The sequence below is a fragment of the Myotis nattereri genome (genome assembly GCF_964212035.1).
Source record: "Myotis nattereri genome assembly, chromosome: 12".
NCBI classification, from domain to species: domain Eukaryota; kingdom Metazoa; phylum Chordata; class Mammalia; order Chiroptera; family Vespertilionidae; genus Myotis; species Myotis nattereri.
The window spans coordinates 21,818,600-21,845,019 of NC_138087.1; the positions used below are offsets into that span (position 1 = coordinate 21,818,600).

At 39.7% G+C, this 26,420-nt stretch overlaps 1 protein-coding gene across 2 annotated transcripts in view; it reads right to left on the reverse strand.

Annotated features, from left to right (window-relative positions):
• Positions 1-26,420, reverse strand: part of FOCAD (focadhesin) — a 287,833-nt gene that overhangs the window by 193,779 nt on the left and 67,634 nt on the right. For both annotated transcript variants that reach the window (XM_081103496.1, XM_081103497.1), the window contains exons 6-9: positions 21,855-21,956; positions 17,932-18,136; positions 14,358-14,564; positions 1,404-1,491 (exon numbers count right to left, since the gene is read on the reverse strand). In XM_081103496.1, coding sequence (XP_080959622.1) covers positions 1,404-1,491; positions 14,358-14,564; positions 17,932-18,136; positions 21,855-21,956 — 602 coding nt within the window. The remainder of the gene's footprint in view (positions 1-1,403; positions 1,492-14,357; positions 14,565-17,931; positions 18,137-21,854; positions 21,957-26,420) is intronic.

Here is a 26,420-nt window from a genome sequence, read left to right on the forward strand (position 1 = left end):
AAAAGCACTGTATGTGTGCGCCCACACGTGGTATTTTGTGGAAGAGCCACACTCTAGGGGCCAAAGAGCCACATGTGGCTCGCAAGCCGCGGTTTGCCAACCACTGGACTACACAATCAGTATTTACCTCAAGCACGTTTTTAAAATGAGGGTATCATGGCACTATCCAACAATTTACACAGAGCCTCCATTAGCACACGGATTACACTGGAGCCATAAAGCTGGGCAACATTAATGTAAAAGCCGCATTTAAAGGTGTGACTTATTTGCTAATCTGCCAGACCCAACACCTTGATTCTTTACCACATCACTCTTTTTTTTCCCCAAAAAAAGCTCAAATGCTTTCAGATTTCTGCTTATGTCACATTGGCTACTGTTCCATAAGCCAAAGCAAATCAAATGACTTTTTAAAAATATATATATTTTTATTGATTTCAGAGAAGAAGGGAGAGGGAGAGAAATAGAAACATCAATGATGAAAGAGAATCATTGATTGGCTACCTCCTGCACACCCCCAACTGGGGATCGAGCCTGTAACCCAAGCATGTGCCCTTGACTGGAATCGAACCTGGGACCCTTTAGTACACAGTTTGACGTTCTATCCACTAAGCAAAACCAGCTAGGGCTCAAATGACTTTTAAAAAATATTTTTCTTGATTTCAGAGAAGAAGGGGGGGTGGGAGAGGGAGAGAGCGAGAAAGAGAGAGAGAGAGAGAGAGAGAGAGAGAGAGAGAGAGAGAGGAACATCAATGATGAGAGAGAATCATTGATTGGCTGCCTCCTGCAAGCCCCCACCCAAACTGGGGATCAAGCCCACAACCATGTGCCCTAACTGGGAATTGAACCCTGACCTCCTATTTCATAGGTCTATGCTCAACCACTGAACCACACTGGCCTGGCCACATCATTCTTAAACAGAACATTTTTGCCTCCCTTTAGTCCCATTCCTCACTTTTCTTTAAATAATACTGGACAGTGGGGAGAATGTTATCTTTCATTTGTCTCACTAGGTTAATTAATAACCATAAATTAAATTTTGTCCAGCATGGCAAGAGTTTTGAATAGTCAGGGTATAGTTTTCAGAACAAATACAAATGCTAAACAATTATTTTGTTTCAAGGGTTTTATGCTATTGATTCTGAGAGTGCAGTACAACTGTGAATAGCTGCTATGCCCTTCAATATATTTGCCAATGTCACTGCTAAATGGTTCTGCACAAGGTAATACCTTGTTGGACAAGAGAGAGAAGATTCTATGTGATAATGATTAATGAAGAAAATTCCTGAACAGAAACTCAAAATATACAGGACTTTACAGCATAACAGGATATACTGTATGTAGTTCAAGGGACTCCTGCCAACCCTCAGGCTATGTTTACTTCTCCTGTAGTCGGTGTCATTTACCCAGACTTAAGATTGGCTTCTGCTGACTTGCAGGAGTCTGTAGAAGTAGCAAAGCTATTCCAATTATGACCAGTTCCACAGGAAAATCCTAAAGAAGAAAACACAAAGAGTTAAGAAGTTCCCAGAGCCATGGCTTTATAACATGTACCAGGAAGCGTATATTCAACACGAAAGATTATTAACCTGTTAGTCATGCCTCCATACCTGTGGGCTCTGTATCCACAGATTCAACCTACTGCAAATCAAAAATACCTTAAAAATTGGTCGATTGTCGCTGACGTGCACTATGCAGTTAGACCCATGATGGTTGCATCTGTACTGAACAGGTACAGACTTTTTTCCTTGTCATTATTGCCTCTTATTCCCTAAACAATATAGTATTAACAACTATTTACATAGCATTTATATTGTATTGGGTCTTATAAGCAATTTAGAGATGATTTTAGGTGTGTATAGGAGGATGTACATAGACTATCTGCAAAAACTACACTAATTTATTTAGGAAACTTGAGCATCCTAGAGTTTGGTGTCCACGGGGATCCTGGAACCACTCCTCCAAGGACACCAAGGGATGACTGGACACAAATTATGACCAGTTAGCCTCTTCTACTAAAGAAGAGCCGGTGGGTGCCAGAGCACTCATACATAAATTCAAAATCTTATATCCGGCCAAAGAGCAATAGGCTAAAAAAAATCATTTAGAGGAGTAAGACCTTAATACAATACAGCAGCATGTCTTCAAAACAGTGAATCTTTGCAAGCCACTAAAGACAACCCGAAATCCTGAATTTAAGAATATTTCATTCTCAAGAAGTAGCTCAGTTGTCTACTTACCTAATACAGACATGATTCATCTATATAACTCACATAATAAATTATACTAAATGCATTTTAATATATCATATTATAATGGAAGAAACATTAGTGCCTAGGGAGGCAGAGATTATTTTTAAATTACAGTAATTTATTAAGCATATTTAAATGCAGCAAAGCAATAACCATAGAAACTTTAAATCATTAATTTCACTAAGTATATGAACAAAATGAAAAAGAGAAATAGGACATGTACATTAAGTTCCAATAAATAAGATACAAGTGACATACGATATTATTTGAGGATTCTAAATACAGAAAACATTAACATATTATGGAACTAACAGAGAAAGGTCTACCACACTTTGCTAGAATTACTTCATTCTGAAATTTCACAGAAGTACCTGCAGAGCAGAAATACCTATAAATCATGAGGACAGGCAAGGAAAAAAGGATACGTGAGGTAAAGCCACATTAAAGAAACCCTTGTGAGAAAACAACGTCTGAACCACTCAAGTTATAATCTTGGGGATGCTATCAACTCTGGCACAAATTAATAAATATCTCTATGTATAAAAGCCTAAGCAACCGTTACAACCAGACGGTAGCTATGATGTGCACTGACCACCAGGGGGCAAACACTCAACACAGGAGCTGCCCCCTGGTGGTCAGTGTGCTCCCACAGCCAACTTCCAATGGCCAGCCAACCTCCCGCAGTCCCTACCCCCGGCCGGCCAGCCAGCCCCAATCACCTGATTGGGGGCCGGCCAACCTCCTGTGGTCCTTCCCCCCTCACCTCCCCCGCCCCCGGCCAGCTGGCTGGCCCAATTGGCCCTGATAAGGACTAGGTGAGATGACCCTGATCGCTGGCCAGGCTGAGGGAGCCCACCCATGCACCAGGTCTCTAGTATATCTACAAGTCATTTAAAAAGTGAAATTAATCACACTGCAAAATCTTCTAAGAATGTTTATGGACTTAAAAAAACCAGCTAGCCTGGCCAGTGTGGCTCCGTGGTTGAGTGTCGACCTATGAACCAGGAGGTCACGGTTCGATTCCTGGTCAGGGCACAAGCCCAGGTTGCAGGCTCGATCCCCAGTGTGGGGCATCTAGAAGGCAGCCAAGTAATGATTCTCTTTCAATATTGATGTTTCTCTCTCTCTCTCCTTCTCCCTCTTCCTCTCCCTTCCTCTCTGAAATCAAAAAATATTTTTTTAAAACAGCTAGAGGAAAATTATTATGATTTTTTAATGGAATATATTCTAATTTGTGTCTTCACAGCTTATATATGTTCACTATTTTGAAATACAGTTGAGAACCATGAAGCATTGTTATCTATTTGAGGACAATAAATGCATTTGAAATAAATACGCTTACAGTATACACCATCACACTATTCTTTGCTATTATCTTTTCCTCAATTTCATTTCAAATTCTGCATGTTCATAAAAAACAAAAAGAAAACCAGCAAGACGATTTAAATTTCAAGTTTACCACCTACCAAGAGGATCAGAGACAAAAGTATTCCTATATTTGAACGCTATCACGGGAGAGCCTTTTCCACACAAGCTGTCACTGAAAGGGTCACAAAGCTTTTCAGGGTTCTGAAACAATCTAGACCAGCGATTCTCAACCTGTGTGTCACGACCCCTTTGGGGGTTGAACGACCCTTTCACAGGGGTCGCCTAAGACCATCGGAAAACACATATATAATTACATATTGGTTTTGTGTTTTTTTTTTGTTTTTTTTTAGAACTCCAAGAAATACCTCTTATTTTTATTTTTATTTTTTTTGCTTTTTTTTTTTATTATTGCTTAAAGTATTACAAAGGGTATTACATATGTGTCCATTTTATCCCCCCGCCCTAGACAGTCCCCCAGCCTCCCCTATCCCCCAGTGTCTTATGTCCATTGGTTATGCTTATATGCATGCATACAAGTCCTTAGGTTCATCTCTTACCCCCCTACCTCCTGCCCCCCAACCCTCCCCGGCCTTCCCGCTGCAGTTTGACAATCTGTTTGAGGCAGCTCTGCCTCTGTATCTATTATTGTTCAAAAGTTTATAATGGTCTCTATTATCCATGAATGAGTGAGATCATGTGGTATTTTTCCTTCATTGACTGGCTTATTTCACTTAGCATAATGCTCTCCAGTTCCATCCATGACGTTGCAAATGGTAAGAGTTCCTTCCTTTTTAGAGCAGCATAGTATTCCATCGTGTAGATGTACCACAGTTTTCTAATCCATTCATCTACTGATGGGCACTTAGGCTGTTTCCAGATCTTAGCTATGGTGAATTGTGCTGCTATGAACATAGGGGTGCATATATCCTTTCTGATTGGTGTTTCTGGTTTCTTGGGATATATTCCTAGAAGTGGGATCACAGGGTCAAATGGGAGTTCCATTTTCAGTTTTTTAAGGAAACGCCATACTGTCTTCCATAGTGGCTGCACCAGTCTGCATTCCCACCAGCAGTGCACAAGTGTTCCTTTTACTCCACATCCTCTCCAGCACTTGTCGTTTGTTGATTTGTTGATGATAGCCAGTCTGACAGGTGTGAGATGGTACCTCATTGTTGTTTTGATTTGCATCTCTCAGGTGATTAGTGACTTTGACCATGTTTTCATATGTCTCTTGGCTTTCTGAATGTCCTCTTTTGAAAGGTGTCTATCTAGGTCCTTTGCCCATTTTTTGATTGGATTGTTTATCTTCCTTTTGTTAAGTTGTATGAGTTCCCTATAAATTTTGGAGATTAGGCCCTTATCAGATATGACATTGGCAAATATGTTTTCCCACACAGTGGGTTTTCTCGTTGTTTTGTTGATGGTTTCTTTTGCTGTGCAGAAGCTTTTTATTTTGATGTAGTCCCAGTTGTTCATTTTCTCTTTAGTTTCAAGTGCCCTAGGAGCTGTATCAGTGAAGAAATTGCTTCGGCATATGTCTGAGATTTTGTTGCCTTTGGATTCTTCTAGAATTTTTATGGTTTCCTGTCGTACATTTAAGTCCTTTATCCATTTTGAGTTTATTTTTGTGTATGGTGTAAGTTGGTGGTCTAGTTTCATTTTCTTGCATATATCTGTCCAATTTTCCCAACACCATTTATTGAAGAGACTATCTTGGCTCCATTGAATGTTCTTGCCTCCTTTGTCAAATATTAATTGAGCATATTGGTTCGGGCCGATTTCTGGGCTCTCTATTCTATTCCATTGATCTATATGCCTATTCTTGTGCCAATACCAGGCTGTTTTGAGAACAGTGGCTTTGTAATACAACTTGATATCTGGTATTGAGATCCCACCTACTTTGTTCTTTTTCAGGATTGCTGCAGCTATTCGGGGTCTTTTTTTATTCCAGATGAATTTTTGGAGAGTTCGTTCTAGATCTCTGAAGTATGCCGTTGGTATTTTAATGGGAAGTGCGTTGAATTTATAGATTGCTTTGGGTAGTATGGACATTTTAATGATGTTGATTCTACCAATCCATGAACACGGTATGTTCTTCCATCTGTTTATGTCTTCCTCTATATCTTTTTTCAACGTCCTGTAGTTTTCTGAGTAGAGGTCTTTTACCTCTTTAGTTAAGTTTATTCCTAGGTAGCTTAATTTTTTTGGTGCGATGGTAAACGGGATTGTTTTTATAATCTCTCTTTCTGAAAGTTCACTATTGGTGTATAGAAATGCCTCAGATTTCTTGGGGTTAATTTTGTATCCTGCTACATTGCCAAATTCATGTATTAAGTCTAGTAGCTTTTTGATGGAGTCTCTAGGGTTTTGTATGTATAATATCATGTCGTCTGCAAATAAGGACAGTTTTACTTCCTCTTTTCCAATTTGGATGCCTTTTATTTCTTCTTCTTGCCGAATTGCAATGGCTAACACTTCCAGTACTATGTTGAACAGGAGTGGTGAGAGGGGGCATCCCTGTCTTGTTCCTGTTCTTAGGGGAAATGGTGTTAGTTTTTGTCCATTGAGTATGATGTTGGCTGTGGGCCTGTCATATATGGCTTTTATTATGTTGAGGTATGATCCATCTACTCCCACCTTGCTGAGAGTTTTTATCAAAAATGGGTGTTGAATTTTGTCAAATGCTTTTTCTGCATCAATTGATATGACCATGTGGTTTTTTTCTTTCAGTTTGTTTATGTGATGTATCACATTTATTGATTTGCGGATATTGTACCATCCTTGTATCCCTGGGATAAATCCTACTTGGTCATGGTGTATGATCTTTCTGATGTACTGCTGGATCCGATTTGCTAAGATTTTGTTGAGGATTTTGGCATCTATGTTCATGAGGGATATTGGCCTGTAATTCTCTTTCATTGTGTTGTCTTTACCTGGTTTTGGTATTAGGGTGATGCTGGCTTCATAGAATGAGCTTGGAAGTGTTCCTTCCTCTTGAATTTTTTTTAGTAGTCTGAGGAGGATAGGTTTTAGTTCTTCCTTGAATGTTTGGTAAAACTCCCCTGTGAAGCCGTCTGGTCCTGGGCTTTTGTTTGATGGAAGCTTTTTGATGACTGCTTCAATTTCTTCCATAGTTATTGGCCTGTTGAGATTTTTAGATTCTTCCTGATTGAGTTTTGGAATGTTGTATTTTTCTAGGAGTTTGTCCATTTCCTCCAGGTTGTCTAGTTTGTTGGAGTAGAGCTGACCATAGTATTTTTTAACAATCATTTGTATTTCTGTGGGGTCTGTTGTTATTCCGCCTCTATCGTTTCTGATTTTGTTTATTTGGGTCCTCTCTCTTTGCTTCTTGGTGAGTCTGGCTAGAGGTTTGTCAATCTTGTTTATCCTTTCAAAGAACCAGCTCTTGGTTTCATTGATTTTCTGTATTGTTTTTTGGTCTCTATGTCATTTATTTCTGCTCTAATCTTTATTATCTCCTTCCTTCTGCTCACTCTGGGGTTTTCTTGTTGCTCTCTTTCTAATTCTTTGAGTTGTAGAGTTAGCTGATTTACTACCATTTTTTCTTGTTTTTTGAGATAGGCCTGTAGAGCTATAAACTTCCCTCTCAGGACTGTTTTCATTGTGTCCCATAGGTTTTGGATTGTTGTGTTTTCATTGTCATTAGTTTCCAGGATGTTTTGAATTTCTTCTTTGATTTCATTGGTAATCCAATCAATATTTAATAGCATGCTATTCAGCTTCCAGGTGTTTGAGTATTTTGGGTTGTTTTTATTGTAGTTTATTTCTAATATTATGCCATCGTGGTCTGAGAAGATGCTTTTTATGATTTCAATCTTCTTGAATTTGGGGATACTTTGCTTGTGACCCAATATATGGTCTATTTTTGAATATGTGTCATGAGCACTGGAGTAGAATGTATATTCCGTGGCACTGGGGTGAAGTGTTCTGAAGATGTCTATTAAGTCCATCTGATCTAGTGAGTCATTTAGGATTGCTGTATCTTTGCTGATTGTTTGTCTAGAGGACTTATCCAGTGCTGTCAGTGGTGTATTAAAGTCCCCTACTATGATTGTATTGTTGTTGATCTCTCCTTTGATATCTTCCAGGAGTTTTTTTATGAATTTGGGTGCTCCTGCATTGGGTGCATATATGTTTACCAGGGTTATATCTTCTTGTTGAATTGATCCCTTTAGTATTATGAAGTGGCCTTCCTTATCTCTTGTTATGGCCTTCACTTTGAGGTCTATTTTGTCTGATATAAGTATTGCTACCCCAGCTTTCTTTTCCTTTCCATTTGCCTGAAAGATATTTTTCCATCCTTTCACTTTCAGTCTGTGTGAGTCCCTTCTAATGATGTGGGTTTCTTGTAGACAGCAGATGTATGGGTCATGTTTTTTTATCCATTCAGCCACTTGATGTCTTTTGTTTGGAGCATTTAGTCCGTTTACGTTTAAAGTTATTATTGAAAGGTACTTATTTGTAGCCATTTCTTTTTTTGTGTGTGTGGCTGTTTTCTTTCTGAGCTTTTTATTATTTTTATACCAGTCCCTTTAGCATTCCTTGCATTGCTGGCTTGGTGGTGATAAACTCCCTTAGCCTTTTTTTGTCTGTGAAGCTTCTTATTTCCCCTTCAAGTTTGAATGATAGCCTTGCTGGATAGAGTATTCTTGGATTCAGTCCTTTGTTTTGCATCACTTTGTAAATTTCTGTCCATTCTTTTCTGGCCTGATGTGTTTCTGTTGAGAAATCATTTGACAATCTAATGGGAGATCCCTTGTATGTAACTTTCCGTCTCTCTCTTGCAGCCTTTAAGATTCTCTCTTTGTCCTGAACATTTGCCATGGTAATTATGATGTGTCTTGGTGTGGGTCTTTTCGGGTTCACCTTGTTTGGGACTCTCTGGGCTTGTGTGACTTTTTTCTTCCCCACCTCAGGGAAGTTTTCTGATATTATTTCTTCTAATAGGTTTTCTAATCCTTGTTCATCCTTCAGTTGTTCTGGTACCCCTATTATTCGTATGTTGTTTCGTTTCATGTTGTCCCAAAGCTCCCTTAGGCTCTCCTCCTGTCTTTTAATTTTTTTCTCCAATTGCAGTACATTTTGGGTGTGTTTTGCTTCCTTGTCTTCTAATTCACTAATTCGGTCCTCCGCTTCTCCTAGTCTACTGTTGATACTTTCAATGGAGTTTTTCATTGCAGCTATATCACTCTTCATTTCTTCTTGGGTCTTACTTAAGTTGTTGATTTTTTCATCTGTTTCTTCTAGCTTCTTCCATATGTTATCAATTTTTTCATCTGTTTCTTCTTGCTTCTTGCAGAGGATGTCGATTTTTTCCTCCATCCGGTTTATGCACTCTAGGACCCTTATTCTGAATTCTTTGTCTGTCATGTTGCATGCCTCTGTATTACTTATCTGCTTTTCTGGAGAGTCCTCCTTCTCTTTCCTTTGGGGGTTTCTTTGTCTACCCATGTTTGATCTCACTGACATATCTAGACGTTGAGTCGTTCAGTGGTTGCTCCCTTGGTGGCAGTGACTCCTTGGTCTGTGGTTGCTCTTCGGGCGGTTGCGGTAGCAGCTGCTCTTCAGTTGGCAGCAGCTCCTCTGGTGTGTGCTATTCACAGCTGAGGTGGCTCTTCTGGCTGGTGGGGCGAGGCTTCACATCCATATTGGTTTTGTGATTAATCACTATGCTTTAATTATGTTCAATTTGTAACAATGAAAATACATCCTGCATATCAGATATTTACATTACGATTCATAACAGTAGCAAAATTACAGTTATAAAGTAGCAATGAAAATAATTTTATGGTTGGGGGTCACCACAACATGAGGAACTGTATTAAAGGATTGCGGTATTAGGAAGGTTGAGAACCACTGGTCTAGACACATTTTACGTGGAACTTAAAGGTAGGAAGGCAGAAACAAGAGTAGCCTCTTCAGAACAGAGGGTGCAAGGAAAGAGCTGGAGATGCAAGACACCAAAAGTAAGGAACAGTCATTGTGGAGATTAAATAATCCTACATTGCTTTCACTTCTGAGAGGTTGCAAGTTTTTTGTTTGCTTGATTGATTTCTAACAGACACTAAAGATTGGTATCATTTCATGAGCTCTTTTCATAAAAGCTGTGTTGGACATCTCGTGTGTCACTTCACACACTGCTGTAGTTCCTCTTGCTTCCGACCAGTGAGACATCCCAAAACCCAGGGAGTTAAAACTTGCCAAGTAGGCAATGGAAGCCCAAGAACAAATATCTCCCTCTTTATTCTGGGTCCTTCAGGGGGGTTCTGAGACATTTCATACGGCTACTCAGAATATTCTGTGGGATGGAGCAACCGGTGCTTGTAGCAGTGACAAACTTGATAATATCTGTATCGCCTCTCCCACGGTCAGTATTTCACTCTTCTTGTCCCTCTCCCACATGCTTCCTGCGATTGCACTTGCAAATGAATGCCTGTTCCATCAGCCTCTGCTTTGGGGAGACCCAGGGTCTGCTTCTGTTTATTTTGGGGGAACCCAGGCTAATTCAGAGCCTACCTAGAAAAGGAAGTCAAATATTTTAAAAATGACGGAAATGCCATTGGAGTCTACCCTTGGAGTCTACCCTTTCGAGCGCCACCTACGTGCCAGCACTGATGTGCCGAGGGATGTCGCTGTGAACAAGATGGTAGGGAAAGCAAAGTGTAAGAAAGGCTACATCAGGGGTTAGTATCTGTGGCAGACACGGTGGCGATGGAGCCCAGCTCGCGGTCTCCCAGGGCCATGTCTGTGCCTACCCTGTCCCAAGGGCAGAGCTGACTGAGCCAAGCTGGGCCAATCAGACAACAGGGGCTTGATCAGATTCAGGATTTGTTTAGTTTCATTTTTTGTTTCTAAGACGACCGGGAGTTGTGTGGTCTTTCATCCAGAAGCGCATGTGTGTTGCTCTTCTTTTTTTGATGTTAGTAGCTGTTGAAGTTCAGTGCCTAATTCAATTAATTCATTAGGAGTTAGAGAAACTTGTCCGAGTGCACCAAGAGGACGCAATCAGCAGAATTCACAATGTAGAAAACGCTACAGCTCACATAAACCAGGTCTTTCAATACATACAAGGGCGGGAGGGGGGGCAGAAGTAGATAATACAGTAATTATTAATAACAATATTAGAATAAACTCTGTTTTGCATACTCACACTTATAAACCTACTTTTTTCACCACCTTGTATACTTCAAGGGAAAAAAGTAAGGGAGGGAACGGAAGGTAATGACCTTTAGTATAAAAGATCATGCACACAAAACTGTATTATGATGTGTAGACATATGCATTTAGGTGTAAAAACTGTTTTTAAAATGTAAGAAAGAGACTCCTATAGAAGTCAGGACAGTCAGGACAGAGGAGGTTGCGATTAGGACTCGGCTTGTGGGAAACTTCTGTGGTGACTAAAAAAGTTCAATCTGTGTGATGCTTACCAGGTTGTTTGCCTTATATGCAAATAAATATATATCTCACCTGGGGCCTAGTTTAAAATACAGATGCTTAAGCCTCACTCAGCCCTGCTAATTCAATTTCTCTAGGGGCAGGCCCCAGGCATTTGCATTTTAATAAACTCTGCCTAGTGATTTTCATGCACACTAGCTTGTAAGCTTCACAAACCTTGTCTGTTTTTACCTAATTATTTGTAGCAAAGTGTTTGCCACAGAAGATGCTTACTAAATATATGCTAAGTGCATAGTGTGGGGAGGGGCAGATATACAATAAGATTGTCAGAGGAAGATAGTAAAAAGACTAAACTCTAAAATTATAATTGATAATCATGTCACTATGCAAATGAATCTAGTACAAACACAAAGGAACAATATGAGGTACAGTTAATAACACACAACTCTTGGTAATTTAGCTATATAATATTTTCTATATAATATTTATCCACAAATTATCTGTCTATATTTTTCTATATCTTATTTATTATATACCCAATAGGCAGAGCCATATATAGATATTATATAGATATATAATATAGATATAATTATACATCTGAGGGAATTTAATATGATTTTATAATACTATGTATTTATCTATATGTATAAAAGAGTAATATGCAAATCGACTAAACAGTGGAACAGCCAGAACGACCGCTCGACCAGTCGCTATGAGGTGCACTGACCACCTCTCGGTCCCTCCCCTCGGCCGGCAGGCTTCGATCCCCCAATGGCGAGTGGGAAACTGGGGTGAGTGGCGGCGGTTGGTGGGGCCGGCTGCCAGCAGCTGGGGAAGATGGCCCTGATCACAGGCCAGGCCAGGCCTAGGGACTGTACCTGCACATGAATTTCGTGCACTGGGCCTCTAGTTAATATATAATAGGTATTACATAATACATGACAGATACATATTACTGTATATTGTCAATGCACATCACTACTATACATAACATAAACATATTATACTAGAGGCCTGGCACATGAACTTTGTGCACGGTAGGGTCCCTAGGCCTGGCCTGCGATCAGGCCAATCTTCCCCAGCTGCTGACAGCTGGTCCCTTCCCCTGCCGCTCCTGCAGCCCACCCTCTGTGTGTGGGGCAACCGGCAGGGCGATCAGGGCCCCGCTTGCACCTGCCTTGGCCTGGCACCGCCAGTGTCCACCACCACCCACCCAATTCCCCATTCCGCATCGGGCAATAAGAGTCTGCCGGCCAGGGGGAGGGACCAAGAGGTTGGCCGGCAGGCCCCAGTTGGGCGATTGGGGCCTGCAGGCTGAGGGCAGCTCCTACATTGAGCATCTGCCCCCTGGCAATCAGTGTGTGTCATAGTGACTGGTCGTTCCGCCATCTGGTCAATTTGGATATTATGCTTTTATATACATAGATAATAGTATATAAAATAGTATTATCTATAGAGTCCAAGCATAGAAACCATTCTAACCACAAGATTGTGAAATTGACCAATGAATTACTTGAGTCTTCATCTTTCACCAAAACACATTCACTCTCCATTTCCTTGCCTGCCATTCACTCCTTTAATCCAATTTGCTCCTACCACCACCACTGCACTGAAACTGCTTCCCCTAATGTGGACAATAAACTTCCTCCTGCTGCATCATAAGAGTACTTAATTTTCTAATCTTACTTCACATCCTCCCTCCATGACAATGCTGACCATTCCCTTTTTAAGAGATTCCTGTCCTTGATTTTCATGTCACCTGTCTCTTCTGCTTGTCATACAACCTTTTAGCCATACTTTCTCAGACTCCTGTATCAGTACACTCCAAATATCAACAGTCCCTGCAGTTCCAAGCCAAGCCCTGTCATGCAACCCCATAGTTAAAATTTAAAACTCTCTTTCTAAAGTAAATGTTTACAAATCTATACCTTTAGCTTAGGCTTCTATCCTGACTTTCAAAACTATTCAGTCAACTGTTTATGATCCATACATACTAGTACATTAAACCAAGCAAATCTCAAAACAAAGTTGCCATTTTCCTTCTAACATCAGCTACCTCTTCCAAAAGTGAATGATACTATCCAGTTGTCCAAAATAGAAAACTAAAAATCTACCAAGGGCCCTCTACTTGACCATCTAGTCACCACAAAGCCCTATTGGTTTCATCTCCTATATTTTTATTTTCCCATCTTCATTTCTCTAATTAGCCCCTTGCTATAAACCGGATTGTGTCCTTCTCACCCCAAATTCACATGCTAAAGCCCTACCTGCCAATGCAATAGTTGTTGAGTAAAGAAGCAATTAAAGTTAAACCAAATCACAGAGCAGAGCCCTATTCTAGGAGGATTAGTGTCCTTATAGGAAGGAACAATAGAGAGCTCACTCTTGTTCTCTCTCTAGCATGTGAGGACACAGCAGTTGTCCACAAGCCAGGAAGACAGATAGCCCTTGCTAGGAATCAAGTCAGCCAACAGCCTGATCTTGGACTTCCTCGTCTCTAGAACTGCAAGAAAAAAATTCTGTTGATTAAGCCAACCAGTCTATGATACTTTCTTACAGCAGCCCTATCAGTCTAAGACATCCCTCCTCATTTCCTGCCCGTGTTACCCTGTTCTAAACCCTCCTCCACTCTACCATCAGAATAACCTTCCACACACAAAATAGCAGGGCACCTCTCTGCTAAAAGGTCTTCAATAGCATGCCATTACCTAGAAGATAAAATGTGAACTCAACTCTGGGCCTTATCTCCTATACCTTGACCCTTCAACAATACTCAACACCTTCTCGTTTTCTGAGCGGGCCATGCCGGCCTGCTCTCTCATGCTTCTGTGCCTGGGCACATGCTGTTCCTGCAGCCGGAATGCCTTCCAGCCTCTGGTGTGCACCAGGCCAACTCCTATGCAGACTTCTCACATCTGAACTCATGCCCTACTTTCCTTAACTGTGCCCTTTCAATACAGCAAAGCATTTACCTTACTGTATTGTAATTGTTTATTTGCATGTCTGTAAGTCCCCTGAGGTCACAGAATGTACCTTTTCATCTATGTATTCTATAGGGTCTGGCATCAATAAATGTTCATTACTTGTGTCCTACGTGAGTAAATGGAAAAGTGACAGAGTGGCAGATACTTAACTGATGCTCTAAAGAGTATTTAATGATTCATTTTTATAATAAATTATATTAGTAGTTGTACATTAGTAGTACGATCTAATCATATGACAGCAACACACCTTTGATATGATAAAGTGCGTACCCACCCAGCTCCTTCATATAAGACCCACTTAAGTGATAATTGACTCATTAAAATTTCTTACTATCCTTACCTCCTTCAGCAGTTCAACACTACGCTCCAAAAGGTGAATTAAAGATGAGCATTCCCCAGTTATCTTCAAGCTGACTTCACAGACGCACAGCAGTTGAAGGGTCAGCTGGGTAAGCTGAATTTTCCAGAAACCAGGGTGACGCGAAAGGCTTAAATATACTTCCTCGATAAACAGCATCACTTCTGTTGTCTGTATCAAATCCTTTATCTGTTTTAAAAAGTCATTATATAACATTACAATAAAGTACAAACCAAAGAATAATTTTAAATACACAATAAACGTTAACAATAAAATATTTTCCCCTTAAACTTATAAAGTCTTAAGGAGATGCAGAAATGTACAGAACTCATATGGGATTAAACTATGCACCTCTGCCTTTTCCATGTGCCACTGAACAAAATAATTGCTATTGTCTTTATTACTGCTGCCTGGCACCACTTGTTTTCATTTATTTTTCTAACTTCTCCGAGTGCAGATTTCTTAAGACAAATTACATGACAGTGCCAACATCTTGAAGAAATTTAAGTTGGTTTTGAGCTCTCCAAATGAACTCTCCTTTCTACAATTGCAACGTAATTACCTGATAGTAAAGGGCTAGTTATTCTAATTCACTGTAAGTTCTTCATCTGCAAGGTATTTGCTCAGAACACCTTAACTGAGAGCATCATTTCCACACTCCACAGGCGTGAGGAAAGACCATATTCAAATGGCAGGGTATCCTCTCCACAGGCTAATGTATTAGGTAGGAAAGACTTGGATGCTCTTGAAAAATCTCAATTCAATTCAAGGCCAGCTGTTCTGATCACAATTCTGGAGCCGGCATTAAGGATATGGTCCTGCTAGCAGACACATTGGCATTTCCCAGAGATTAGGTTACAAACAATGAACCATCTGCTTCAATCAGGAGCCTGTGTCTGTTAAATTCATCAACAGGAAAGCCTACAGTTGACCAGCTGTACCTTTCACCAGTCGTTGTCACCATAATAACCCCAAGTTATACACAGAGAGAAAAAGTAATCCTAACAAGAGAAAAAAGATATTATAAGATCAAATGGGAGGAGATAGTCCAAAGTACCAAGTTATAAAAAAAATAAATGTAAAAGGTTCAGTAAATTATTTTGCTCTTTTGCAAATATAGAGTAGGAGAGGCAAAAGGCCACCAAAAAAGGGAAGGGATTTAAAATTAAGTAAAGCCTCATGTCTGACATTTCCTTGAATGCATTTTTTTTGGTGCATAACTGAAATTTTCCATAATGAAAAAGTTTTTGAAAGCAACCTCAGCAAGTTAGCATTAAAGGCTCTCTAATCGTTATCATTACCAAAATTCTGAACAAGAAACATTTTGAAGTAGAAACAGATCATGTACAATGGTAACATGTGTGATGACAAGAGTCACAATTAAAAAGAAAGAACTGCTAGGACCAAAGTCAACAGTAAAGTTTAAGACAGGTAAGTCCCAATGAGAAAATATAAATTGAAGGGCAACTGGCATGAGGAGAAAAGGAAATAGAAGTTCCACTGACTGCCCTCTGATCATAGGCCAGTAGGGTGGCATGGCTATTTCTAAAAATAATAATAATAATAATTAATGTGATTCTCTGCAGGTGCTCAGTACTGTATTCAGCACTAAGAGGAACACTTCATAGTAACGCAATCTGAGCGCCAATAAACTAGAGAATTCCTGCCATAGGACAGTGAAGTCTGGAAACCATTTCATATGAAGAAGTAAAGAAATGGATGAAGGAAAGAAAGGAGGAAGAGAGGGAAAGGAGGGAAGGATGGAAGGGGGAAAAGGAAGGCAGAGAAAAACAACACAACATAGGATGCAGATGAGCTTTTGAAAAAGCTTTTTTCTGAGAAGAATTGTGACTAATGAGTAAAGTCCTGGGAAAATGCAGGTACATTAGAAGAAGTACTTGCTAGAAGGGAGGAAGGGAGGAAGGGAGGAAGGGAGGGAGGGAGGGAGGGAGGGAGGAAGGGAGGAAGGGAGGAAGGGAGGAAGGGAGGAAGGGAGGAAGGGAGGAAGGGAGGAAGGGAGGAAGGGAGGAAGGGAGGGAGGGAGGGAGGGAGGGAGGGAGGGAGGGAGGGAGGAAGGAAGGAAGGAAGGGAGGGAGGAAGGGAGGGAGGGAGGGAGGGAGGGAGGGAGGGAGGGAGAAAGGGAGGAAGGGTGTCCTTGCAAAATAGCATGCTTCCTGTCACTAAAATATTTCACATTCATGGGATGGTTGTCTTTTAAAGAGTATAAGAAATGCCTGTAATCAGTGGGAACATGGATTACATTGCTACTAAAATCCTTCCTAACATTCAGATTCCTCATTCTAAAAAAAGCCAATATGTTCAGTGATTACATGTGTTTATGTTGATAGTTCCATTTGTTTCAAATGGTGTATCCTTTTTTCTCCTCATCTATCTCAGCTATATTAACAAGTTTCATATTCCCAGAAATATTCCACAGAGTTCACTTCGAATAAGTATGTAGGCTTGTCAATATAGGCTCATGAAGATGAAGACCAACACCTATCCAAGAGCAGAGAGCAGGGTAACGCCAAGGAGTGACAGAGTGTACCCTAGTTCAAGATGTTCACCACATTGCTTACTGCCCACACAAAACAAAAGCTTGGGAAAAGCCACAGGAGAATTCCTGTTAATTCCCTTTGCTCTGCCTTGATCACAGAAAGGCCAATTTCTGAGTCACAAAGGCAAGAGTCGCTCTCATCATTCCTTGCTAACACAACTTAAAACAGGTTATCTGTGACTGCAAGTGATCACTTTGAAAAATATTTTCTCCATCCACTAAGCCACATGGTGCTCAGATGCTAGGCAAAGGACAAACCCTAATGACGGGACGGGATGGCCTGACAAATGAACCACTACATTAAAATCACAACACACTGGCAACTGCAGTTTTTGGTGTGTCTTTTTTTTTTTTTTTTTTTTTATCTGCAGTTATAGAGACATTAGCTCAGATTTATCTCTCCCCTGAACTCCCTAGGCATTTTATCCATACCTCTGTTAAACATCTTTCATCCACCTACTCTGAATTATGAAAATTTATATACTTGGTTTAACTCCCTGACTAGACCCTGGGCTTCTCAAAAGCAGGACCCGTCAGGGCCTCGCACATGTTGTACGGGGACACATGGAAAAGGAAACCGAGCCAGCACTGGGCCGTCAGCCCTGGGTCCCAGGGCTCTGTCTGGCCCGAGATACACCTTTTTCTAATTTGCACAAAGAGATCTATTTTATTTTTCTGATAACTCGCTTAGTCTCTTGCACAAGGAGAAATTCCACTCAAGATTCTTTTTCCTGAGACGCCTTTCTGAAGCAAAGGAAAGTTTTCACTCCTAACTAATCCTAACATGGAGTGTGCCGATTTACATATCTCTGAATTTAGTTAGCATTGTATACATCAGCCTTAAATCTAGATTTGGTTCCTTCATCCTTTCCAAAAGCCTGCAAGCTTTTCCGGAGCCGGGACTGTGCCTGAGTCTGCCAAGTCACAGGGTTCTACTTTACACGTGACGATGCCAATCAGCACGTGCTGATGCTCCGAGGGGAGGAGGAAAGGCCTTACCTGCAGGCACGGGACCATGTCGCAACACAGCTGAAGGATCTGCTGCTCCAGGGCCGATGGCTGTTCTTTGTCACAGAGAACCCGGGGTTGAAGGAGGACCTTCAGCAGGGCTAGTCTGAGGTTAGCATATTCTTGCAACTGGGATGGCTCACAATACAGATACCAGAGAAATGGTGCCATTATTTGGACGCATGAAGCTTCTGACCTGGAAATCATGTGACACAAAAGCCAGTCACAGAGTATCAAGCAAGTAAGTGTCCGAGTATCAACTGATGGCTCCGGACCTATCATGAACTGTGTTAGCAGGTGTAACTACTTTTTATGATTCTTCTATTCCACCACGACTTGCCTATACCCCCACCAAACAGTTCCTTGTGCGCTGGAGAAAATGACAGCCCCCGGAGACCATAAGCTGCTGGCCAGAACTCAGGGTCTCTACCTGCACCCTAGAATAGCATCTACATCTCACCCTAGAATAGCATCTGCATCTCACACTAGAATAGCATCTGTATCTCACACTACATCTCCAGCATCTGTCTTTGGTGAACAGCAGAATCATCTGAGAACCTTTCAAGAATTATAGATGTCAAGACCCATTTTCCAGGAATATAATCCAGGCATGCATTTTCAGAAAAACTGTGTACATGAGATTCTATATACAACAAAGCCACAAAGACAACATATGAAGATTATAAGCTAATATTTACTTGTTAACAGGGTGTGCAAATAACTGCACCTTATGCCTTTAAGGTCATTTGATCCTCACTACAAAGTTATAAAATAAAATAAAATATTATACCCCAATTATCCAGAAACTGAGGCAGAAGGAGGTGAAGTCCCTCCTTGTAAGCTATTCCTATGCAGAGGAGGAAGGCAAACATTACCAATTTTTTCTATCTTTAGATTTCAATATATCCCAATAACTCCAAGTACAAAGTTACTAAAATGCCAAAATGACCTTTCAAATGTAAAATTTCATCATGTCATTAACTAGCTTGAAAGAGTTTACCCTTAAAATATTTAGTCCCATTCATAAACCCTCCATAATTTTGCTGCTGCTTATCTTTCCAGCCTCCTTTCTGGCTCTTCTTCACTCTCCACTGAATCTCCGATGTAGTCATCCAGGCTTCTTTCTCCCTTGCTATTCCCTCTGCCTGTAATCCTGTCCCCTTTCTCCCTTTCCTGTTCCTTCCTCTGCCCAATTTCTATCATCTTTCAGCTCTCTCCTTTAAAATGACTTCCTGAGGGCCTTCCCTGACACCTAACCTGGGTCGGAGCCTTATTATCTGCTTCCAACGGACAATGACTTTATCACTATTATCCAATACCTTTATTCCTTGCCAGACTATAAGCCAAATGAGGGCATGGACTATGGATTTCTGTTTACTTCTGTATAACCAGTAACTGTACACAGTAGGCCTTCAAAGAGATGCTCAGTCTATCATTAAATTAACTGAATCAGTTACACTAAATTTAGAGTTATTTTATAATTTGCATACACCAATTAAAATATTAATGTTTTTCATATTTATTATCCATAAAAAAGTATTAGATACAAAGATAAACCAGGCATTATCTATTCTTAAGAAGCATAGAATCTAACAGGGGCAATCAGTTTTGTTCCTGAACTAGAGTATAGAAAGTGGATATCGCTAAAAGAAAGGTATGCTGCATGAAGGAAATACTATTAGAGTTATGACTGACAATGTAACTTTATAACATTATAAATTCCACAGCAATGTGATTTTAAAATATCATTAACATTAATAACCTTAAGTTATCAAATTGATAAGATTTAATTAATTTATCCATTTACTTATTCGCTTTGCAAAATGTACTGAATACCATACCATTCATTCTTCTATGTGCTAGAAATAAAAAACAGATTAGATCCTTGCTCTAATGGAACTCACAGTCTGGAGGTTAATTTTTTTTTTCCTCAAGAGCAAAAATACTTATATAATCTACAAAAAACACACAACAACCCACAAAAGAAGGACTTTGAGTTAATAATTATTACTGAAACATGTTTCTTTATCCAACCATCCACTTTAGGAAACTAAAAACAGCTTCATAGATCAAGCAAGCAGATAATGTATTATGAGTTAGACTATGAAGCACAGGTTTCCAAAAAAGAGATTTAAGAAACATTGTCTCACCATCTCTCTCTCTAATAATGTGTTCCCCACAGAATAAATACTCTCCAGGTGTCAAGAACATCCACCAATAGCTTATCAGTTTTCTCCCACTTTGAGATGCTGAAGGTGAAATGCAAGGTTCATATACAAAAATATATTTCCAAGATGCTGTCATTATTTGACATCAGAAGCATAATGCTGAACTTTATTAAGGACAATATACTATTATGCATTTAAAACTCTCCATGGCTTAATCCGTCCTGATTTTATATATTGCATTACTTATGTGGTATCTAATGATTAACTATCACTTCAGTACACATGTATGAAATTACCAGGGCTTAAGGAGAAAAGGGAAATAATAAAACATAACCTGAAATCCCAAAGCGATCAAGAATGTTTAAAAATGTCATCAAGTGTATCTACATGTACATCTTCAATCTTTCTGTTTACCACTAATGGAGAAGTGGCAGGGAAAGGCCTGAAGTGAGCGTCCAACGCTGAGGCTTCCGGCCCAGCTCCACCATTAACTTGCCATGTGACCTCGGCAAGTCATTTAGTATTGCTCTCCTCCGTTCCCTCAGCTGGAAAATATGTTAGACGAAAGTATCCTGGTCTAGGGACCATGACATCAATGTCAATTTATGCAATTCTCAGTTCCATGAAGGTGAAGTTTTTAACATCACAAGGCCTTCTATAAATGAATGCAGAACTTAGTTATAAAATAATGCCCCCACCCTGGCTGGTGGCTCAGTTGGTTGGAGCATCACCCCATACATGGAGAGGTCACGGGTCTGATTCCCAGTCAGGGCACATACCGAGGTTGTGGTTCAGACCCTGGTTGGGGCACATTGAGAGACAACTGATCAGTGTTTCTCTCTCACATCAATGTTTCTCTCTCCCCCCCCCCCTCACTCCCTTTCTCTCTCTCTAAAAAGCAATAAAAGCATGTCCTTGTGTGAGGATTAAAATAAATATATATATATATATATATATATAATGTCCCCCCCAAAAAATGTATATACACACTTAGAGTAATTATAAAGGCAGTGCTTACTAAAACACATTTCATTTTCAAAACTGAGCTATCAGCAGTTAAAATGTGTATACATTTTGCGGGACACCCTGTAATATATATATATATATAAAATGATACATATATGTTATATCTTCTAAATGTATTATGTATGGCGTATCAAAGCCTTATGCCCTATTTTATATTATCGCTAGGAAAAAGTAGTTGACTTATGTTATTTTGCTTTATATTAATTGTTTAACACAACTATTAACATGATTTATCATTAGCCTAGCCGGTGTGGCTCAGTGATTGAGTGCCAATCTATGAACCAGGTCGATTCCCAGTCAGGGCTCGATCACAGTGGGGGGCATGCAGGAGGCAGCTGATCAATGATTCTCTCTCATCATTGATGCTTCTATCTCTTTCTTCCTCTCCCTTCCGCTATGAAATAAATAAAAACATTAAAAAAAATGATTTACCATTAAAAAAATTAAAAACCGTAGTAGTTTACTGAATATCTCTAGTCAACTTTCCTAAATAACCAATGCTTAACTTCTTTAATAATAGCTGCTCTCATATTTAAAATTTGAACAATCAAGAAATACGGTTTTGGTTTTACTCTTAAAAAGAAAATATTAAACTACATATGCTCAAAGACTTTTCTTCAGGAGAAGACACTGTAGTCAAAGCAGCTTAAAAAAGAAAAAGCCAAGTTCTAAAATTAGCATACCCCACTCCGTCGCCCTCGCTATTTCACTTCACATTACCTTTCAGGGCATTGCTGGAAAAAAGCTGTCAGCTGCTGCAAAAGCACGGGCCAGCAATCAGGTCTGTGCTCGAGCACAGTGATCAAAGGCTGAGGATGATTTCTGAAAAACACAGGAAGTCACATTGGAAACTGTCATTTCAGGACTCAATATCCAAATATAGCAGAGGGAAAAAAGCCAATGCCATCTAGAGATTTTTTGCAGAATTCATAATTGCCACAAACTCTCATTTGCTGCATTGTTGCAGAGTTGGTTCATTAGAACTGACATTTTCCCCCCCTTTAAGCTGTTTTGCAGAAAAGAGAATAAACCCAGAGAGTCTGAGAGACCCGAATCTGAGAACAGACTCTCTGCCACTTAACAGCTCTCTGGCCGACCAAGCTCCTGACCCAGCAGCTGTCTCCTCTCCATCCCTGATGCCTTCGTTCCTGAAAGTCATGCCTCCCCTCCTGCTGCTCTTTCCAAACCTGAAAGGTTCCATTTTTCTCTAACATTGCCCGACTCCTAAGCACTGCCTCTCCTCCATTCCCACTCCCCGCACCATTCCTCTCAGGGCATGGCTCTGCGGTTCCCTAGCATATCTAAGAAGAGGAAGAAGAAAATATTTCTCCCATCTCAAACAACAAACTGTTTAAACTGAAAATGCTGGAAATTTCTCTCGAATGAGGATGAATCTTTTTATTTGGGCTATGTGCATGAAGATACCTAGAAATATAAATGTAAACATGTATATATAAATATGTATATCATAAAATCTGAAATATAAAGTATTTTTATAATATATATTTTATTGATTTTTTACAGAGAGGAAGGGAGAGGGATAGAGAGTTAGAAACGTCGATGAGAGAGAAACATCAATCAGCTGCCTCCTGCATACCCCCTACTGGGGATGTGCCCGCAACTAAGGTACATGCCCTTGACTGGAATCGAACCTGGGACCCTTCAGTCCGCAGGCCGACGCTCTATCCACTGAGCCAAACCGGGTAGGGCTAAAGTACTCTTAAGAAAAAAAGAAGCACAAGTAACTTATTTTAAATAGTTCAAAAAGTCTACTAGAAACTGTAAATTCATTATATTTTTTTTTAACTATGAAGCATTATACAACATTTTAGTTATTATGGATGTGGCTTCTTCCAAAAATTTGTTTTAAATAAAATGTAAATGCTGTCCTGGCCAGTGGTCTCAGTGATTAGAGCATCGGCCCAAGCACCAAAGGATCTTGGGTTTGATTCCTGGTCAAGGGCCCAGACCTAGGCTGCAGGTTTGACCTCTAGCCCAGGTAAGGTGTGTGCAGGAGGCACCCAATTGATGTGCCTCTCTCACATTAATGTTTCTCTCTCTCTCTCTCCCCCTTCCTCCCTCCCACTCTAAAAAAATGTCCTCAGTGAGGATTAACAACAAATGATGTAAAAGCTCATTATACATTAAAAAATACAGAAGTATCCATCTTAAAAAAAGAAAAGAACAAGCAGACTAGTTACCGAAATGATGTAAGAATGTGCGATCACCTTACCAGCAATATCAGTATCACCTGGGAACTTACCAGAACTGTAAATTCTCAGCGCCAGCCCAGACCTAACAGCCCTCCAGTTCTGATGCACTGCCATGAGGCAGTGGTTCTTAACCCTGGTCTGCAAGTCAGATTCATCTATGGAGCTCTTTAAAAAGTACCAAAGTCTAGGTCTCAATTATACTGAGGTTGCCAGGAGTGGAGCCCAGGCATCAGTCATTGTCAAAAACTCTGCTAGCAATTCTCATGTGTTGCCAGGGTTGATAACCACTGCAAGTGAGCCACCACAGAAGAGGGAGGTTGTTAGGAGTTAGAAAGTTTTCTGATTTTTGTTTTCTCTCTTAAACAGGAAAGCATGTCGCTTCCATCACATTGAAACACTCCTCTTAAACACCTCTCTGACTCTACTACACAGTTTCTGGGAATTATAACACCATCTCCTTCTTTTCTCCTCAACCTCACCTAATCCATCCCGCACTAACTGCCCTGGCTGGCTGCGTGTTTTGCTAAAGCGCAGGCTCTTTCTGACTGATCAGATTACTGCCATTATAAGGGATCACTCCAAGCAATTTTTTTATGCCAAAACTCAAATCATATCAAAATCACTTTTCCAAATTCCAAACTCTTTGGCAGTTAAACCTACCTAGAACTTGCTTCTACTATGGTTGTCACAGATATTAAGTAACAAATGTAACAAATCCTAAAAGCGTCTCAGGTACGTATCATTGACCAAACTTCTTAGATTAAGAGTTCAATAGGTCATGTTCAAGTAAACATCAGTAAAAAGATCAGAACAGCAGCTGCAATTGTTTTATCTATGGCTTTTCCTTCTGACAAGCATCAGATATAATCACCACTAATCCTCCAGTTAGTGGGGGCATTTATAACTATTTAAAAAGAAAATCCAACAAGTCACCACATAGTTTTGGGGTGATTTATAAAGCACTGAAGTGCTTTTAATAATATACTCTTCCAAGTCCTTTGTTACCCCCTACCCACTCCTCAACCCCTAAAAATGTTAAGGATCTATCTCCTTTTTAACAGTTTTGTCCAAATTAAATCAGGTCAACAGAAATAAGAGACACGTAGCTTTAAAGTCGGATTAGAAACGATGCACACATGGCAGAAAACTCGGCTGTAACTCAGCTTCTACTTCATTGGGATTGTGAGAACCACCATCTAGTCTAGCAACTCTAGCTTTGCTGCTTGAAGCTGGAGTCCAGCTTTGCTAGCTGCTGAATTCTGCACATTCTACTTAGTATCTCAGACTTAAACTCAAAAGATAAGATTAAATAGAATATAGCAGGATAAGGATTGTCAGATTAATTATTAATTTAGACATCTGGATAATTAACTTTTTCACAGAAATGATTATGTCAGATCTAAGTGGAAATATGGTAGGAAACATACAATATTGATTTCAAGAAAATGAAAACCTTAAGGGAGAAGTCCAAAATAAGAACAATGAATCTTCCTGTTAACATTTGATTACTAAATATTATCTATTTCAACAGGTACAACAAACCTAAATTAACCATAATTGCAAAAACTTTGTTTTAATATGTTAAGTATAATGAAGCAAAGATAAATTGGTATGTAAATATACATATAAAATATATGAGGCCTTATGCTTAAGTAATAGGATGGATGCATTTTCTAATTCAGTATATTTTATCGTGCACCTGCCATATGTAAGGGTTTCTCAATCTTGGTAGTACTGACATGTGGGTCAGACAATTCTCTGTTACGGAGTTTGTCGAATGAACTCTATGTTTAGCAGCATTCCTGGCCTCTCCCCTCTGGATGCTAATAGCATTCACCTTAGTCATGATGATCAAAATGTCCCCAGACATACCAAATGTCATCAGGGGGGCAAAACTGCCCCTGGGTAAGAGCCACTCCACTAGGCAAAATGACAAGCACTATGAGAGGCACAGAGCCGATTAGAACATCGTACCAGCCTGAGTCATTGAAAAAAACAAAAAACTATGATTTCATCTGGACCCTTCTTCTCACTGAACCAAAAGCAATCAATCAATTATGCTCGAAATTGTAAGTTTCTTATAAAAAATATAGTCATCAAATAGTAACAGTAGGTATGTAAGAGAAATTAAAATGGAAAACAACTGTAAAATTATGCCTCTGCAAAATATAGAATCATTTTCCAAAATAAATAAAGCAGCATTAAATAATGTACATACTAATTTGGATATGACAGAAAATAGTTATTTTCCTATTTAAAATATTATAATTTGAGCATTTAAAATGTCAGAAGGCTAAGTATAGTTCACTCTTGATGTATTCAAGGACTGATTATGAAATTTATGGATTATTCAAGAGTTTTCTTTCTTCCTCTCACTCAGTGCTTGTTAGCCATTCTACTTCTTTCAAGAACATATAACTGAGAAAGGTCAAGGTACATGAAGGATCCACAATTTAAACAAGTCAACTTTGCTCTTTATTAGAAGCATGGTTGACCACAAAAGAAATAATGTGGTACAAAAGCACACCAAAACAAAACCTGGGTTATGCCTTAAAACTTCAATTATCCCCAAACCTGCTATTCAAGTTATAGAGTAAGTTGACTACAATACTTCATTCAAAATGATAGATGGGTTGACCATACAATCAACCTCATCACTTGTATAGCTTGTCTGCCACTGTTTTACAAGTTCTGAAAACAAACACAAATGGGGGGCACTGTCATCATCATTGTTATTTATGTAAGCAGTGCCTACATAGTATCATCAAAAGTATTTACTGTTGTACTGCCACTCCCATATCTCAGAAAAGAAAAAGAAAAAACTAGAAGTGCAGAGGTGAGGTGAAATAACAGAGGGAAAGCATTGAACTAAGAGTCAATATCCAAATTTACATTCTGGCTCTGCAACAAATCCTGTGATCTCAGGCAAGAGAATTAACCTTCCTTGGGGCAGTTTCTTTATCTGTAAAATGAGGAAATCAGACTAAGTACCTTCTGCTGCTAAAGTTATATAACCCAAGCCACCCATTAAAGCCCTAACCTTCACACTGCTCAGAACTAGAGGTGAACCAAA